The following is a 16,903-nucleotide window of genomic DNA, read 5'->3' on the forward strand; positions in this document are numbered from 1 at the left end:
AATAATAGTTCTGGGCATCTAGGTCACAATCCGGACTTGGGTCTGCCTATTCGATGTATCGGACTCTTGCACAATGAATGAGGGCCATCAGTGTGTCAAGGTTAATTGAGTAATTGTAATTTAATTACTTTCAAATGATAGTAACTTTATTATATCATTGGGTTTTGCGAGAAAAATACTGTACAGTATCATAGATCATGTAATAAAATAATCATACTTGCATAGGCAGGCTGGCAGCCATACTGAAGTGTGGCATGGGACTGTAGATTGTAGCTGCAGGACAGAACTGAGTCAGACCTCCCCAACATAGATCCTGATGAGAAGGACACTAAAATACAAAATACCAGAGTATTGAAAGAGGGGATCAGTATAATTGTGGAGAACTTTGTCGCAAAACTAATTACACAACAGCCCCGCAAAAATCATATCTATATCGTTTGTGCCCTGCAATTAACTGGTCCAATCCAGTGTGCACACACCTTTCGCACTAAATTAGCTGCGATAGGGTCTGACTCAGGCTTTTATGCAACTCTAATGAGGAAAAAGTATAGACCCTTTCCAAAAAAATAGAATATCATGGAAAGGTTTTTTTATTTCCATGATTCCATTCAAAAAAATAATCAGGGCCCACAATGTAAACAATTTCAAATATTTGTTTGTTTGTTTTTACATAATTTGGGCTCCCAGCTCATAAAACACACACAATCAAGAATTCAAAAGATTTGAATACTGTGACAAAATCACCATGTACTTCTCAGTTTTTCAGGGGCAATAAGTGTACCCACACCTGCTTGGCGCCTCCCACCCTGGGCAACTCCAGAGTGGAAGAGAGTCCAACCCCTCTCAAGAGGACTGGTACCAGAGCCCAAGCCGTGTGTGGAGGCTGAGCCTGACTATATCAAGTCAGAAGTTCTCAACCTCACACACCAACTCAGGCTCCTTCCCTGCCTTCGGCCACCGCCCAGTTTCGCACTGCACCCGACCCCTATGACCCCTCCCACAAGTGGTGAGCCCATGGGAAGGGGGAGCCATGTTACCCTTTTGGACTGTGCTCAGCCGAGCCCCATGGGTGCAGGCCACCAGGCGCACACCTTCGAGCCCCACACCTCTAGGCCTGGTTCCAGAGGGTGACCCGTGTCTGGGCAAGGGGAAACTACATCCATTGCGCAGCCTCACCTCACCTAATGTATTTAATATTTGTGTGTTACCTTTACTTTTGATGATAGCATAAAACAGCAGATAAAGGTGAGGCGAGGCTGACAAAGGCAGACTTACCATTAGGCAAACACAGGCAAATTAAGTCTGCAGTATCAACAAGCATGCTGAAATAGACTAGGTATTAATTCATGGATGACCAAAGGTACAAACCATCCATCCATCCATTTGCCGTACCGCTTATCCTCACTTGGGTCACGGGCGGGCTAGAGCCGATCCCAGCTATCTTCAGGCGAGAGGCGGGGTACACCCTGAACTGGTCGCCAGCCAATCGCAGGGCACATACAAACAAACAACCATTCACACTCACATTCACAGATTTAGAGTCTACAATTAACCTACAATGCATGTACCCGGAGTACCTGGAGAAAACCCACGCAGGCACGGGGAGAACATAAAAACTACACACAGGTAAGGCTGGATTTGAATAATCAAAACCAAGTCAACAAAAACACAGATCATGACAATGACACTATTTTGTAAGGCAAAATCAAACAATGGAGTAAACAAAACAAGGCAACTAAATATTGTCTATATTAGTACCTGGTGTAGTAGGTTGGGGTAAAGATTGGTAAACACTGGTGTTAAAACTGCCGCTGATGGGAACATGGTTGGACGAATTGGACACCTGACGGCGTTGATTTCTCAACTTTTCTTCTCTTCTCCACTTTGCTCTTCTGTTGGAAAACCAAACCTATAAATATCACAACAAAGAAAACCATGCTTAGTCCAACGTCAATAGAACTTCTCCAAGAAAATTGTCCAAACACAGTGTAACTCTTGAGTGGATTATAATGGGTTTACTATAAAACCTCAGATTGTTTTTTTTCCCATAAAAAATCAGATTTTCAATCTAATTAGATTTTCCCCCAATACTTGCACAAAAAGTGACATCAACATTTTTGCCTCTCACACATGTCAATAAATCACTTCATTTTCAACTTGTAAATGGGCACCATGTATTTGGTAGTGCAGCAATTCCATGATTGCCTGCCATCAGGCTCCTTTCGGAAAACAATTGTGCTCCAATACTACAAAGCGGAACTTCTGCAGCTATGAGCTCACCTCTCCGAAACTCGACCAGGGCATAAATTCACTGTGGATCCCGTGCATCTTCGGAAACAACAATACAAAACCAATAGGTTCTTTTTCTTCTCCTCCATTCAACATTCCACGAGGAAACCCACTAAATCAGCTGATCCAGTTACGGTAGGTCGGCTAGTCTAGGTGCCCAACTTGATTATACTTGGTGACTCCTAAAGCAACTTTACATCATGCCTTGACAGTTTTGGACTCCAACAATGCCTCACATTTCCAACACATAATAAAAGCCATATCCTGGATCGCCTTTGCTGCGCTGGTGTTGTCCCATTTCCCTTTATCACTGACGAACTTGCCATATCTGACCGCAAGCTGATAGTATTCAAAGACGAGGCTAATTTATCTTTAAATCGAGTCCCCCTCGCTTCATCTCCTTTCGGAATATCAAAAATATTATTTCTGCTTTCTTTTGCCCGTCTTGAAAATCAAATCCCCCAAATCAAATGTAATAACTAAAATAAATCCACACTGAATTCACTTCTCTCCCACTACAATAATAATAACTTCTCAGTATTCTGTAAGCCCTTGCCCCTTTAATTGTCACTTTTTCTCACGCTACCCAAATGTTGACCCCCGATTTATAGAATTTTAAAGCCCAAGGCTCGAATGCCTATATATTAAGCACACCTGAACATCCATAAAAACATATAGAGTGGCCACATACACCTTGACAAAGACGCACTTGCTGCAGCCAAATCTGACTACTATGCCAACCTCATTAGATCAGGCGATGGAAACACCAAAATTCTGTTCTCCACTATCAGAACACAAGATTCTTTACCACAGAGCATGTTTTCCACCATGTAATATAATAATTTCAGGACATTCCTTAACAGCACAATTGAAACCATACACCAAAACCTGCCCTGGGTCAACAACTTTCCAACACTCACGTGCACCGCCATCCTTGTCAACACCCTGATCACATCCCACCTGAATTTATGTAACTCTTCTTGCTGGTCTCTTACTCAAACTTTTACTTTTTCTGGACGTATTCAAAGGGGGAAGTGCTGGAAAAATTTAAGTTGATCAATTTGTCCTGCACTCCCTCTCCTTGGAATAGATAGACCCTCATATTCAAAAACTTGCACTACAGTAGTTAATATAGTCAAACAGATGATTGAATGCAAGATCCTTCTCCTCACCTTCAAGTCTCCCCAAGACCTGGCACCCCATAACCTGTCTGACCCCATCTATCCTTACGTTCTGTTCCGTACCCTCTGCTGTTTTTCCCTCTCCATGCTCCTCATGGTACAGCTAGCCTGTTTATCCTCTTTTGGCTCCATAGCTTTCAGCTGCGCAGCCCCTCATCAATGGAACTCATCACTAGGGTCCCGGGCGTGCCGGCGCCTATCCCAGCTATCTTCACGCGAGAGGCGGAGTAAACCCTGAACTGGTCGCTAGCCAATCGCAGGGCAATCAATGGAACTCTCTTCCACAATCACACATAAATACCGACTCATTCCAAAATGTTAAGTCATGACTAGAAACTCATCATTTTCTATCATGATAAACACCAATTTGAATGAGTTCTTCCTTTGGCAATGCATGACCTGTCCAAAAAAATTATTGGACGGTTGTTGTGAAAAAAAATCCAAAATAACTTAACAAGCAACCAGCAAATACAACTGTCTTTACCAAATTCCTGCCTCACACTTAACAGAGGAAACAAAATACTATATGTTTTAAAACAACACAGGCTCACATACACTCACATTTGCAAACTTACAACCACTAACCAGCAAGCATGTAAACCAAAACGCATACCTGTATCCGTGCCTCAGGTAGGTCTATTTTGTTGGCAAGACGTTCTCGGGCAAACACATCAGGATAGTGAGTTCTCTCAAATTCTGCAACAAAAACATTTCGTTCCTTATGAGTTAGGTTGATGGATATTTAATAGTAGTGTTTAAAAAATGTATGAGACCCCCACCCAGTATCAGGTTTAGTGTCACAGCTGCCTTTAATTAACAGAATTGGAAATTACAAAAATCTTTATTTAAGTTTCTGTATTGGTAAAAAGACCAGTTTATTGAAAATCCATCCATCTATCCATCCATCCATTTTCTTCTGTAGTTCCGAGGTTGGGTCGTGGGGGCAGCAGCTTAAGCAGGGAAGCCAAGACTTCTCTCTCCCCAACCACTTTGTCCAGCTCTTCCGGGGGGATCTTGAGGTCTTCCCAGGCCAGCCAGGAAACATCTCTCCAGCGTATTCAATGTCTTCCCTGGGGTCTCCTCCCAGTGGGACATGCCCAGAACACCTCACCAGGTAGGCGTCCGGGGGGGGGGGGGGGGGGCATCCTAACCAGATGCCCGAGACACTTCATCTGCAGAGGAGCAGCGGCTATACTCTGAGCCCCTCGCGGATAACCGAGCTTCTCACCCTATCTCGAAGGGAGAGCCCGGACACCCAGCGGAGGAAATTCATTTTGGCCGTTTGTATCCAGGATTTTGTTCTTTTGGTCACGACCCACAGCTCGTGATCATAGGTGAGGGTAGGACTGTAGATCAACAGGTAAATAGAGAGCTTTGCGTTTCGGCTTAGCTCCTTCTTCACCACAACGGGCCGATACAAAGGCCCCATCACTGCAGACGCTGCACCAATCTGCCAGTCCATCTCCCGTTACATTCTTCCCTCACTCGTGAACAAGACCCCAAGATATTTGAACTCCTCCACTTGGGGAAAGATCTCATCCCCGACCTGGAGAGGGCACTCCACCCTTTTCTGACTGAAGACCATGGTCTCAGATTTGGAGGTGGTCATTTTCATCCCAGCCGCTTCACACTCGGCTGTGAACCGCTCCAGTGAGAGTTGGAGATCACGGCTTGATGAAGTCAACAGAATCACATCATCTGCAAAAAGCAGAGATGCAATACTGAGGCCACCAAACCGGACCCCCTCTACGCCTTGGCTGCACCTAGAAATTCTGTCCATAAAAGTTATGAACAGAATCGGTGACAAAGGCCAGCCTTAGCAGAGTCCAACCCTCACCGGAAACGAGTCCGACTTACTGCCAGTAATGTGGCCCAAACTCTGACACTGGTCGTACAGTGACCGAACAGGAGGTTCGGTACACCATACTCCCGAACCACCCCGCACAGGACTCCCTGAGGGACACGGTCGAATGCATTCTCCAAGTCCACAAAACACATGTAGACTGGTTGGGCGAACTCCCACGCACCCTCGAGGACCCTGCCGAGGGTTTAGAGCTGGTCCACTGTTCCACGGCCAGGACGAAAACCACACTGCTCCTCCTGAATCTGAGATTCGACTTCCCGACGGACCCTCCTCTCCAGCACCCCTGAATAGACCTTACCAGGGAGGCTGAGGAGTGTGATCCCCCTGTAGTTGGAACACACCCGCCGGTCCCCCTTCTTAAAAAAGCGGACCACCACCCCGGTCTGCCAATCCAGAGGCACTGTCCCCAATATCCATGCGATGTTGCAGAGGCGTCTCAGCCAGGACAGCCCTACAACATTCAAAGCCTTTCGGAACTCTGGGCGGATCGCATCCATCCCCATGGCCCTGCCACAGAGGAACCTTTTAACCACCTCAGTGACCTCAACCCCAGAGATAGGAGAGGCCACCCACAAACTCACAACGTCCCGAATTGAGGTCAGTAGCGCCCCATCCCCAATATACACAGTGTTTATGCTGCACTGCTTCCTCGTCCTGAGATGCCGGATGGTGGACCAGAATTTCCTCGAAGCCATCTGCAAGTCGTTCTCCATGGCCTCACCAAACTCCTCCCACGTTTTTGCCTCAGCGACCACAAAAGCCGCATTCTGCTTGACTAGCCAGTACCCATCAGCTGCCTCCGGCGTTCTACAGGCCAAAAAGGCCCAATAGGACTTCTTCAGTTTGATGGCATCCTTTACTGCTGGTGTTCGGGGATTGCCACCACAGCTTCGGTCAGCTGCCTCGACAATGAAGGCACGGAATATGGTCCGCTCAGACGCAATGTCCCCCGCCTCCCGCCGCGATGTGGACAAAGTTCTGCCCGAGGTGGGAGTTAAAACATCTGACAGGGGATCCTGCCAGAGGTTCCCAGAAGACCCCACGTACGTTTGGGTATGCCAGGTTGGACGGGCATCTTCTCCCACCATCGGAGCCAACACACCACCAGGTGGTGATCGGTTGATAGTTCCAGCCTTCTCTTCACCCGAGTTTCCGCAAGTCTGATGACACGACTACAATGTCGATCATCGAACTGCAACCAATGGTGTCCTGGTGCCTTGTGCACATGGACACCCTTAAGTCTGAACATGGTGTCTGCTATGGACAATTCATGACGAGCACGGAAGTCCAATAACAGAACACCACTCGGCTTCTGATTGGGTGGGGGGGGGGTTCTTCCCAATCAAGTCCTTCCAGGTCTCAATGTCATTGCTCATGTAAGCATTGAAGTCTCCCAGCAGAGTGAGGAACCATCATCAGCATTTACAATGAAAAGTGAGAACTTTCAACTTCGTCTGTAGTCCAGACTGTGAGCTGGTTTAACGCGCTGCACGGCTGACGTCACATACGTAAGTGCTTCTCCCCCTCTTCAATCATCCACAGCTTTTCTAGTTAAACAGTTGCCTCATCTTGTCACCTTTTCTCGCACTTCGGATCAAAATTACGATGGTGGGAGTAATGGTGGTTGTGTACGTGTGCGTGTGTGTGTGTGTGTACAGTATGCCCCTAATATAAAACCACCACTCCCTTTCACGTTTACATACACGCATGCACACACACACAAAGTTGCCTTCATGGACCACAATCGGCATCCATCCATCCATCCATCTATCAGGAAGGAGTCTTTTGAGAACTTGTACTGAGAATGGTGCGCTTCTTTACGTTTAGGTACTTTCTGTACTGTGTTGGCATGTCAAGTCCGCATTAAGTATATTTCAGTTATTGCTTAATGTTGATGGCATCATTCCGTAACTTGTGTGGCGTACATAACCAAGTTATAGGTATGGTTAAGTTAATGCCTTTTTTGTACTGTGGATAAGTGATATTCCTGCCACTTGGCAGCTGATGAATGTAACTAAAAAGTTACTTTTTTCTAACTTAAGTTACTTTTGAAATCAAGTAATCAGTAAAGTAACTAAGTTACCTTTTCAAGGTAACTGTGGACAACACTGGAGACAAACTAAATCAAAAGCATTCATCCATTTTCTACACCGGTTATCCTCACTAAGGTCGCCCATCCCAGCTAACTGTGGGCAGGAGGCGGGGTACACCCTGAACTGGTTGCCAGCCAATCGCAGGGCACATATATACCAACAACCATTCGCACTCACATTCACGCCTACGGACAATTTAGATTCTTCAATGAACCTACCATGCATGTTTTTGGGATGAGGGAGGAAACCGGAGTACCCGGAGAAAACCCAAGCAGGCCCGGGGAGAACACCACACACAGGTAAGGCCGGATTTGAATAATCAAAACCAAGTCAACAAAAACACAGATCATGACAATGACACTATTTTGTAAGGCAAAATTTGTTGATTTGACTATTCGACTTTTACTGTTTCTGAGAAGCTATGATGTTACCAGTCAATCATCTTTCTGTTTATATCTCACATGAAATTGGGCCACAAGACCACAAGGTCATATCAGGTGTGTGGACATATTTACTGAGTGATAAAATATTGTTTTACTGTATACACCGTCAATCTAAAGGACTCTGACAATTCTGCATGATGAAATGGATATGGGTAATTTTCATATAATTTGATCAATAATAGTAAAGACACTAATTTAATCATTTTATGCCACCTTGGTTTTATATGGGTAAATTGTATCGTGCTGAAAAAGCCACACCTAAAGTCCTTTTTTTTTTCAAAAGGTTATTGGTGATTTAAAATTGTAGGCTTTTATAGTAAAGGCAATGCTTATTGACAGAGCAAATGGTGGTGGCTCATTGAAATATATTTATTTATGTAATGGTAAAGACAAAAGTGCATAACGGTAAAGACATGAAGAGCTTCATAAAAATTGTGTGAGTTGCACGTTTTGCCCTTCAAACACTGATACAAGTGCATAAATGAGCCTAACTACTCATTAAACTCATTACGCTCTTGTATTTATACAATCATAATAACATTAAAGCCATGCAATAGTGCTGACACTTTCAAAAATTCATACAAATTATAGCTCAGAAAAAATATATATATTTTGCTGTCTACTATTGTGTGAATGCAAAATGACTGCCTCATCCTGGCAATTCCGCTCACAGATCCCTCTGGTGTATTGCAACAGCGTAATGAGGCTCTGTCCAGTGGCATTTATGGTTTTATGGTAAAGACAGCTCGAGTGACAAAGAAGAACTGTTCGTAAAAGAACTCCCCCGACCCCAAAACAAAGGAAGACACTACCATGCATTTTCTTTAGTTTTCATGGAAAAGGCATATGAAGCAATCGGGGGGGAAAAAATCTAAAAAATACAAAAGTGTAATTGGCATCTTTCGAAAACATGGAAATCATGAAACTTCATTTCGGACACCTAACAGGAAAGACAATTTGGCATTAAAGGTTTGAAAAATATTACTTTACAATGTTTTTTTTCTTAGAAAAAATTATGACCTTTTGATGGAAAGCAACTGCCAACAATTAAAATACTCCTATCTGTAAAATTAATTGATTTTTAAAAGGAAATTCAATAGCCCATATCTTGAAGTTCCAGCCATCCATTTTCTGTACAGCGTATCCTCACTAGGGTTGCGGGCGTGCTGGAGCCTCTCCCAGCTGACTCTGGGCGAGAGGCTGGGTACAGCCTGAACTGGTCGCCACCCAATCGCAGGGCACATAGAAACACACAACCATTCGCACTCCCATTCACACCTATGGGCAATTTAGAGTCTTCAATCAACCTACCATGCATGTTTTTTGGGATGTGGGAGGAAACCGGGGTAACCGAAGAAAACCCACGCAGGCATGGGGAGAACATGCAAACTCCACAAACCCCGGTCCTCAGAACTGTGAGGCAGATGTGCTAACCAGTCTATCACTGTGCCGCCTGTCTGGAAGTTATTGATCAAATTATATGAATATGACCCATATACAATAGTACTTGATCACACATATTCTCCGTGGTGTAGTCTAAGCAGTGTGGCGTATATGAAAGACTGCAATAATCATGTACTGTATCAAATTTAATACATAGCGTAACTTGTTGCATGCATTTAAACATGTAAGAACTGCTGCATAAATAGATGCACACCTTTCTCAAGTGCGTCTATTTGGTCTTGGGTGAATGATGTTCTGTTTCTCTGCAGTTTCCTCTTCAGGTGAAGCCTCATTTGCGTCTCCTCTGAATCTTCACTGTTGGAACTAGTTGATATTGTGTTTTCCGTTCCTTCTGCTTGCGAACACATGTCTTCTGAAACCAAGAATATCAGTATCAGCAACTAGCATTGTGGTGCATACTAAGGAAAAAAAGTGCACATTGCTAATCTATTTCATTTTTTTTGCTACAAAATATAAAATCAATGTCTGTCTATTTCCTCTTTTTTTTCTGCAAGAAAACATTTTGGAATTCTGAACAAATTGGAGGTAGGTCAGCATCCCAAAAATGATTTTGTTTCACCTCAGAGGCTCCACTGTCCTAAAAAAAAAAGAAGTGTTATATATTTAGATTATTTTCAATAAAGATATTATGCAAGACAGTGAGGAATAAGAGCACTTCATCTGATCACCAGCATGTAATTTCGAAACAGATTGGAGCTTGACCTCAGTTCCCTGTGGAACCCATGTTATCTGTGGTTCTACCCTAATTATTCATTATTCCCAGCAGACAGAGAATGCAAAAGAGAATAAAGCCATTGCTCAGTGTCACAGTCAGTCAGGCAGAAACAGACACAAATGGCACCAGACACCATCTAGTTTGTCCCCAATGCACACACGTGCACACAATGGCACAAACCTACTATAGACTGATAACTTTATCCCACTGTTCTAATCCCAAAGTGCAGCTGGAGTAGGAGGAGCAACAGCAGCAGGCTATGAGCCTGCTCCCACAGCAATTTGGCCTCTTTGGAGGAAGCAAAGGATACAAGTTCCAACATGTCTGTGATATATATATATATATATATATATATATATATATAGGCAGGCAATCCGCATAGGCAACAGTATCCAAAAAACGTGAGGCAAAAAGGCAAGGTCAATAATCAGAACAGGGTCTAGTCTTACTATGAGTCAGTCACGTGGAAACAAAGAATGCTGGAACATTACAACAAGGTACAACGAACTGGTGACCAGAAAGAATGAGACACGAGGTTAAATGCAAGGGGTAATTAGGGTGAACGAGGCACAGGTGGGGAAGATGCTCTCAGGAGCAGGTGTGTACGAGACAGGGGGAAGACAACAACCATAACACACACCCATGACAGGACCCCCCCCCCCCCCCCCCCCCCTTAACGGTCGGCACCAGACGGCCTCGGAGGCCCAGGATGCGCAATGTGGAAGTCCCGAATGAGCGAGGTACTGGTTCAGCCTCTCAGTTTGTCCGTTGGTTTCAGGATGAAACCCCGAAGACAGACTGATGGTAACAACTATTACAAAACTCCTTCCAAAATCGTGAAACAAATTGGCGGCCCCTATCCGATACCATATTCTTGGGAAAACCATGAAACTTGAATACCTGGTTTATCATCAACTCGGCAGTTTCTTTAGCTGAGGGGAGTTTCAGAAGTGCAATGAAGTGTGCATCTTAGAGAACCTGTCAACAACTGTGAGAATGGTGGTATTTCCTTTAGAGGCCGGTAATCCTGTCACAAAGTCTACGGAAATGTCTGACCAAGGACGTTGTGGTATTGGCAGGGGTCGCAACTCCCCAGAAGGACGCCGACGAGAGGGCTTGTTAGCAGCGCATACCTGGCAAGCATTGACGTAATGGATAACATCTCGTTTAACATTAGGCCACCAAAAGCGCTGTTCGACCACAGATTGCGTTTTGGCAATGCCTGGGTGACATACAGACCGGTTAGTGTGAGCCCAGTGGATGACTCTTCCCAGTGGATGGGAACATAAAGCCTGTTTTCAGGGCAATCTTCGGGGCTAAGAGTGTTCTTCAGAGCCTCTTTTACCGCAGTTTCAACGTCCCAAACAAAAGCAGAAATGAAACATGACTTGGGCAAAAGGGTTTTAGGGTCGGACAAAGAATTCTTTACGCAGAAAATACGCGATAAAGCATCTGGCTGACCATTTTTAGAACTACGTCGGTGGGATAACGTGAAATTAAATCTTGTGAAGAATAGAGCCCATCTAGCCTGCCTAGCATTTAATCTTTTAGCAGACTTTAGATACTCAAAGTTCTTGTGATCCGTCCATACTAAAAACGGAACCTGAGCCCCTTCTAGCCAGTGCCTCCACTCACCAAAGCCACCTTGACAGCCAGCAGTTCACGGTCACCTACGTCGTAATTTCTCTCGGCTGGGGTCAGTCTTTTGGAGAGATAAGCACAAGACTTACCATCCTTGAGACATTTCTGGGAGAGCACTGCTCCTATTCCGGCATCAGACGCATCAACTTCTACAACAAACTGCTGTTTGGGATCTGGCAAAGTGAGGACGGGAGTGGAGGTAAAGCTCGATTTTAGTTTCTGAAAAGCTGACTGACAAAACGGGTTACACACAAAGGGCCTGTGTGACGAGGTAAGTTCATGCAAAGGTGAGGCTATTAAAAAGAAATTTCTAATGAACTTTCTATAGAAATTTGCGAACCCTAAGAACCTTTGTACTTGCGTGACATGGGAGTGGGCCAATTAGTCATGGCATCAACTTTGCAAGGGTTCATTTTGATTTCACCTTGAGCCAGCACGAACCCCAGAAAAGAAACGGACGCCTTGTGGAACTCACATTTCCCAGCCTTGACATATAGTTCATTCTGCAGTAAATGCTGCTACACAGAGCGGACATGAATGATGTGAGTCTCCTCATCCGGGGAGAATATCAAAATATCGTCCAAATAGACAAAAACGTACTCATTCAACATGTCACGGAAGACATCATTGACAAAGTTCTGGAAAACAGCTGGACCGTTAGTTAGTCCAAAAGGCATTACCAAATACTCATAATGTCCCATTGGTGTGTTGAATGCTGTTTTCCATTCACCCCCCTCCCTTATCCTGACTAGATGATACGGATTTCTTAAGTCCAGTTTGGTGAAAACCTTCGCTCCCTCCAGGAACTCAAAGTCGGTGGAGATGAGAGGAAGAGGGAACCTGTTTTTCACGGTTATGTTGTTGAGACCCCGGTAATCGATACAGGGTCGCAGGGTCTTGTCCTTCTTGTCCACAAAGAAAAATCCTGCTCCCGCAGGGGATGAAGATGGGCGAATGAGCCCGGCTTCCCAGTGATTCATCCACATAATCCTTCATAGCCTTGTGTTCTGGTGCTGAAAGAGAGAACAACCTCCCCCGTGGAGGTGTGGTTCCAGGCAGCAAGTCAACTGCACAGTCATAAGGTCTGTGGGGTGGAAGGGATTTGGCTTTGGACTTGGAAAAAAGTTATTTAATGTAATGTAACAGGTGGGCACTTGAGACAAGTCAGGATCCCCAGATGGGGTCTGTGGAATATCATTTGAAACATAACCCTGAAGATTACATGGAGGCTTGAAACAGTTCTGGGTGCAATTGCTGCCCCATGACATAACATGCCCAGAGGACCAGTCAATGTGGGGGTTATGTAATTTCAACCAAGGGTTCCCTAAAATAAGGTCATAATTCTTAGCGTCAAAAACATTAAAACTAATGTGTTCCGAGTGAGAATCAGGAAATGTTCATATGAGTGTTTGGGTGCGGTGAGTAATCTTGCCTATAAAACTGCCGTCTGCAGCATAAGCGTTGCAGTGGCGTCTTACTTGAAAGGTTCTAAGGTGCATACGTCTAACGAGGAGGGAGTTGAGTAAATTTGCGTCAGAACCAGAGTCAATAAATACAGATGTATGAATCTCTTGATCAGGAGAGCATAGTGTTACTTTAGGAAGAACCTGGGTAGGGTCTTCCTTAATGATATTTAGACTCACCGCTCCCGTGCCCTTGCTACCGTCACCTTGACGTGACAGTTGCTCATGGAATGACCCAACTGCCCGCAGTAGAAGCACCGCCCTTCCCTCAGACAGCGTTGACATTCCTCAGGGGAGAGACGGAACCTGCGCAGTTGCATGGGTTCATCCGTGGTGACGCTAGCCAGTGGATTGAGACTGGCAACAGGGGATCTGCCTTGGTTTGGCTGGTCACCGAGGCTCGTCCTCCAAGTGCGCGGTGGCGCATCCTTCTGCCGATCTCCGTCCAGCTCGCGATCCAAAAGCCTTTTGTCGATGTTTATGGCGAGAGCGATGAGAGTGTCCAAGTCGGTTGGCAGGTCTAGCGGGACCAAATGATCCTTGACGGCGGGGATAGTCCTTGAAAAAAATCTATCGAGTAGTGTCCTGTTATTCCACTGACTCTCAGCTGCTAGAATGCGAAACTCAATCGCGTAATCTGACACCCTGCACTTGCCTTGTTGTAAGGTGACAAGGGAGCAAGCTGCCTCACGATCTGGTGTGAAATACTGGAAAACTTGCTCCATAGTCTTTACAAAAGAAGCCCAAGAATGACACGTAATTGCGGCTCCATTCAGCAATAGCCCACGCCTCCGCACGGCCAGTCAGGTGGGAAATGACAAAAACGATCTTTTCCCGCTCGGTGGGGAAGGCAGCTGCCTGCAGCTCAAAGTGGAGTTTGCACTGAGTGATGAACGGCTTAATATTCCCAGAATCTCCAGAGAACCTCTCCGGTCGAGTGAGCTGTGGGCAGACAGCAGCGGAGCTGGCATGTGGCATGAAGGTGGAGGGCAGCAAGCTGCTCATCCTGCTTCGAGATGCATTGACCCTGCACTTGAAGGGCTTTGCCCACCGGGTCTGAGTCTGCTGGGTCCATGTTATGCCCAGTTCGTTCTGTCATGAACGGAACAAAGGACAGGACACAAAATGGACGACTCCAATTCAAATGGACAGTTTCAAAATGAGAGGTTTAATATACGGGCAGAGGTCGGTACAGAGGCAGGCAATCCGCAAAGGCAACAGTATCTAAAAAACGTGAGGCAAAAAGGCAAGGTCAATAATCAAAACAGGGTCTTGTCTTACTATGAGTCGGTAAATGCAAGGGGTAATTAGGGTAAACGAGGCAAAGGTGGGGAAGATGCTCTCAGGAGCAGGTGTGTACGAGACAGGGGGAAGACACAACTGGAACACACGCCCATGACACTACGATGCTTACTGTATTTTAATGTTGCTCCTTATTGTGGTACTTGAAGCGTGAAGTATATTTTGAGGTGGTACTTGGTGTAAGAATTTTGAGAACCACAGCTATATTCATTATTGTCATTGTCGGGTGCAGTGGTGTAGAACTGTTCTACATCATAATGATTTCTGCTGCTTATATTTTGACTCTCATGTAGTTAATTGAGGTAATGTAAATAATGTTAGTATGAAGATGCATTCCAGTTGTACACTACGGCAAACTACAACCACAATAATAAACACTTTTTAAAATAAATACCTATCAGAGAATGCCAATCAAAACGGCATTATTACCGTTGTAAAGGCAAACTATTTGATACAGCTCTTGCATTGGATATCATTGTCATATATTGTGTAACTAGTTGGATTTTCCAAGGCTGGCAGGTATACAGTGGGGTTTTTAGTACTCATTAGGAAAATGACCGATATTTTGTCTTTGATTAGTTTAACCTACACCTATACTTGTACTATCAGACCTTAAATTTCGGTAAATCAAATCATGTGAACAGATTTACAAAATTTACATTTTTTATTTTTGTTACATTTCATTCATCGACACACCCAGCCTTTCATGGAGGGACATTAACCGGTCAATTCATAATTGGGCATTCGGAATTGTATCTTGGTCAAGGATACTTAAACATGAATATCCCATTAAAATGCTTTCCTGTTTGTATTTTCTGTCTGTGATGCTTTCTTGTGCGCCAATATCAATGATAAACTACCATTCTTAGCCTGCTTACCACTCCAGCCACTTTTAGTGGCTGGAGTGGTAATTACAGTATGCAAGCTTGTGTGTGCAAGCTTGTGAGAAGTATGAGTCATTTCTTACCTGTGATACTGAGTGTCGACCCAGGGTACCACCCAGTGCGGCCCCCCCAAGTGGCTTGTCCATTGAGCATCTTTAGCTTTTCAAACACCCCCTCGTTTACTATTTGCAGCTTATCGCTGGCCAGGTTCCTGAGTACTCGATTTATTGAGGAAACCTGATGAAAAAGACCAAATTATTACATTAATAATGACCACGATTGTGCTCTACATTTTGACATATGTGGATTAACAAACAAAAGCTGAGGCAGTAAAAAATGCAATTATCGTAATATTGCACTGTATTATAATATACTACAGTACTGTTGCATGAGTAGTTAGCCGAGGTTTACGTTAAAATATAGTCTTGAGTCAAGGCAAATCCTAATTTGCAACAGTATTCTGGTCTATAGTTATAAAATATAAATAATATATACTGTATACATAAAATATATCTGCCATTGGTATACAAAAGTAGCACTGTATAATGATCAACCCTAGTCTAGCCACAACACGGGCCAATTCAAGGTACTGTAATGCAAAGCAGTGTTAAATAGTATAATTTATTTGTGTAGCACTTCTCACAGACTGCTTTGCATGGTAAACATACAGTCACACATTATACAGTTAACAATCAAGTCCCACTGGAATGTCTGCAGCTTTTTAAAAATGTCGACAAAAGAGGCAGCTATTAGCTCAAATGGAAGGTAAGTCACTTTTAATTGATATGAATATAATAAATATTGAAATAAATATTTAAGTTTGATTAGCTATGCCTGTCATTAACAATGTGTAAAAAGCAAAACCTTACACTAGGTATATTGTCGTTAGTGCAGGCTTCCTCTGCCAAGAGCCTGTCTCTGATCTCCCAGGCAAAGATAGATGGACACTCTCTCTTGTACAGAGCAATTTTGCCTACAACTTCTGGAGTGGCCACCCTGGGTTTACTTCCTCCAATTGCCCGAGGACGAATAGAACCTGTCTCGTAATACCGGCCCAAGATCTTACTCACACAGCCATTAGATACCTGGATAAGATAAAAGTATAACACATAAAATGTTTGCTGAATAAAAATGTTTAAAAACTACGAAGTGAATAAAGAGCCAATTTGTTGCCTTATAAGCAACAGAAAGTGGATATGAGATTCATGTAAAATAGTATGACAAAAACACATTTATAATATGTTTATTTAAGTGCAACCTGTGAAACAAAATAAGATGCTTTAGTAATTAGCACGTTATACATTACACAGGCTGTAACCACTGTACCCAGAGTGTACCTGCAAAATTCTGGATATGTCACATGGTCGAGCTCCACTGTGGGCCAGCTCCACTATCTTCTGCCTGGTGGAATCAGGCAAAGGTCTCCCATTCACAAACACACCTCCAAGCTGGTTTACTCCACTGTGACCTACACTCACAAAAAAAGACTAAATTTACAGGCGCAAAAGCTTGATGATAGTGACTTGTCTAACTGCATTGAGCTGGTTTGCCACGATTGACCACA

At 44.1% G+C, this 16,903-nt stretch overlaps 1 protein-coding gene across 1 annotated transcript in view; it reads right to left on the minus strand.

Moving 5' to 3' along the window:
* The window catches only part of LOC133402590 (paired box protein Pax-6-like), a 49,996-nt gene that overhangs the window by 7,744 nt on the left and 25,349 nt on the right, over positions 1-16,903 (minus strand). Inside the window, 8 exon segments of the mRNA XM_061676492.1 lie at positions 218-266; positions 268-328; positions 1,759-1,909; positions 4,084-4,166; positions 9,528-9,686; positions 15,423-15,576; positions 16,209-16,424; positions 16,677-16,807. Coding sequence (XP_061532476.1) covers positions 218-266; positions 268-328; positions 1,759-1,909; positions 4,084-4,166; positions 9,528-9,686; positions 15,423-15,576; positions 16,209-16,424; positions 16,677-16,807 — 1,004 coding nt within the window.

This window comes from Phycodurus eques, chromosome 5 (genome assembly GCF_024500275.1).
Source record: "Phycodurus eques isolate BA_2022a chromosome 5, UOR_Pequ_1.1, whole genome shotgun sequence".
Lineage (NCBI taxonomy): Eukaryota > Metazoa > Chordata > Actinopteri > Syngnathiformes > Syngnathidae > Phycodurus > Phycodurus eques.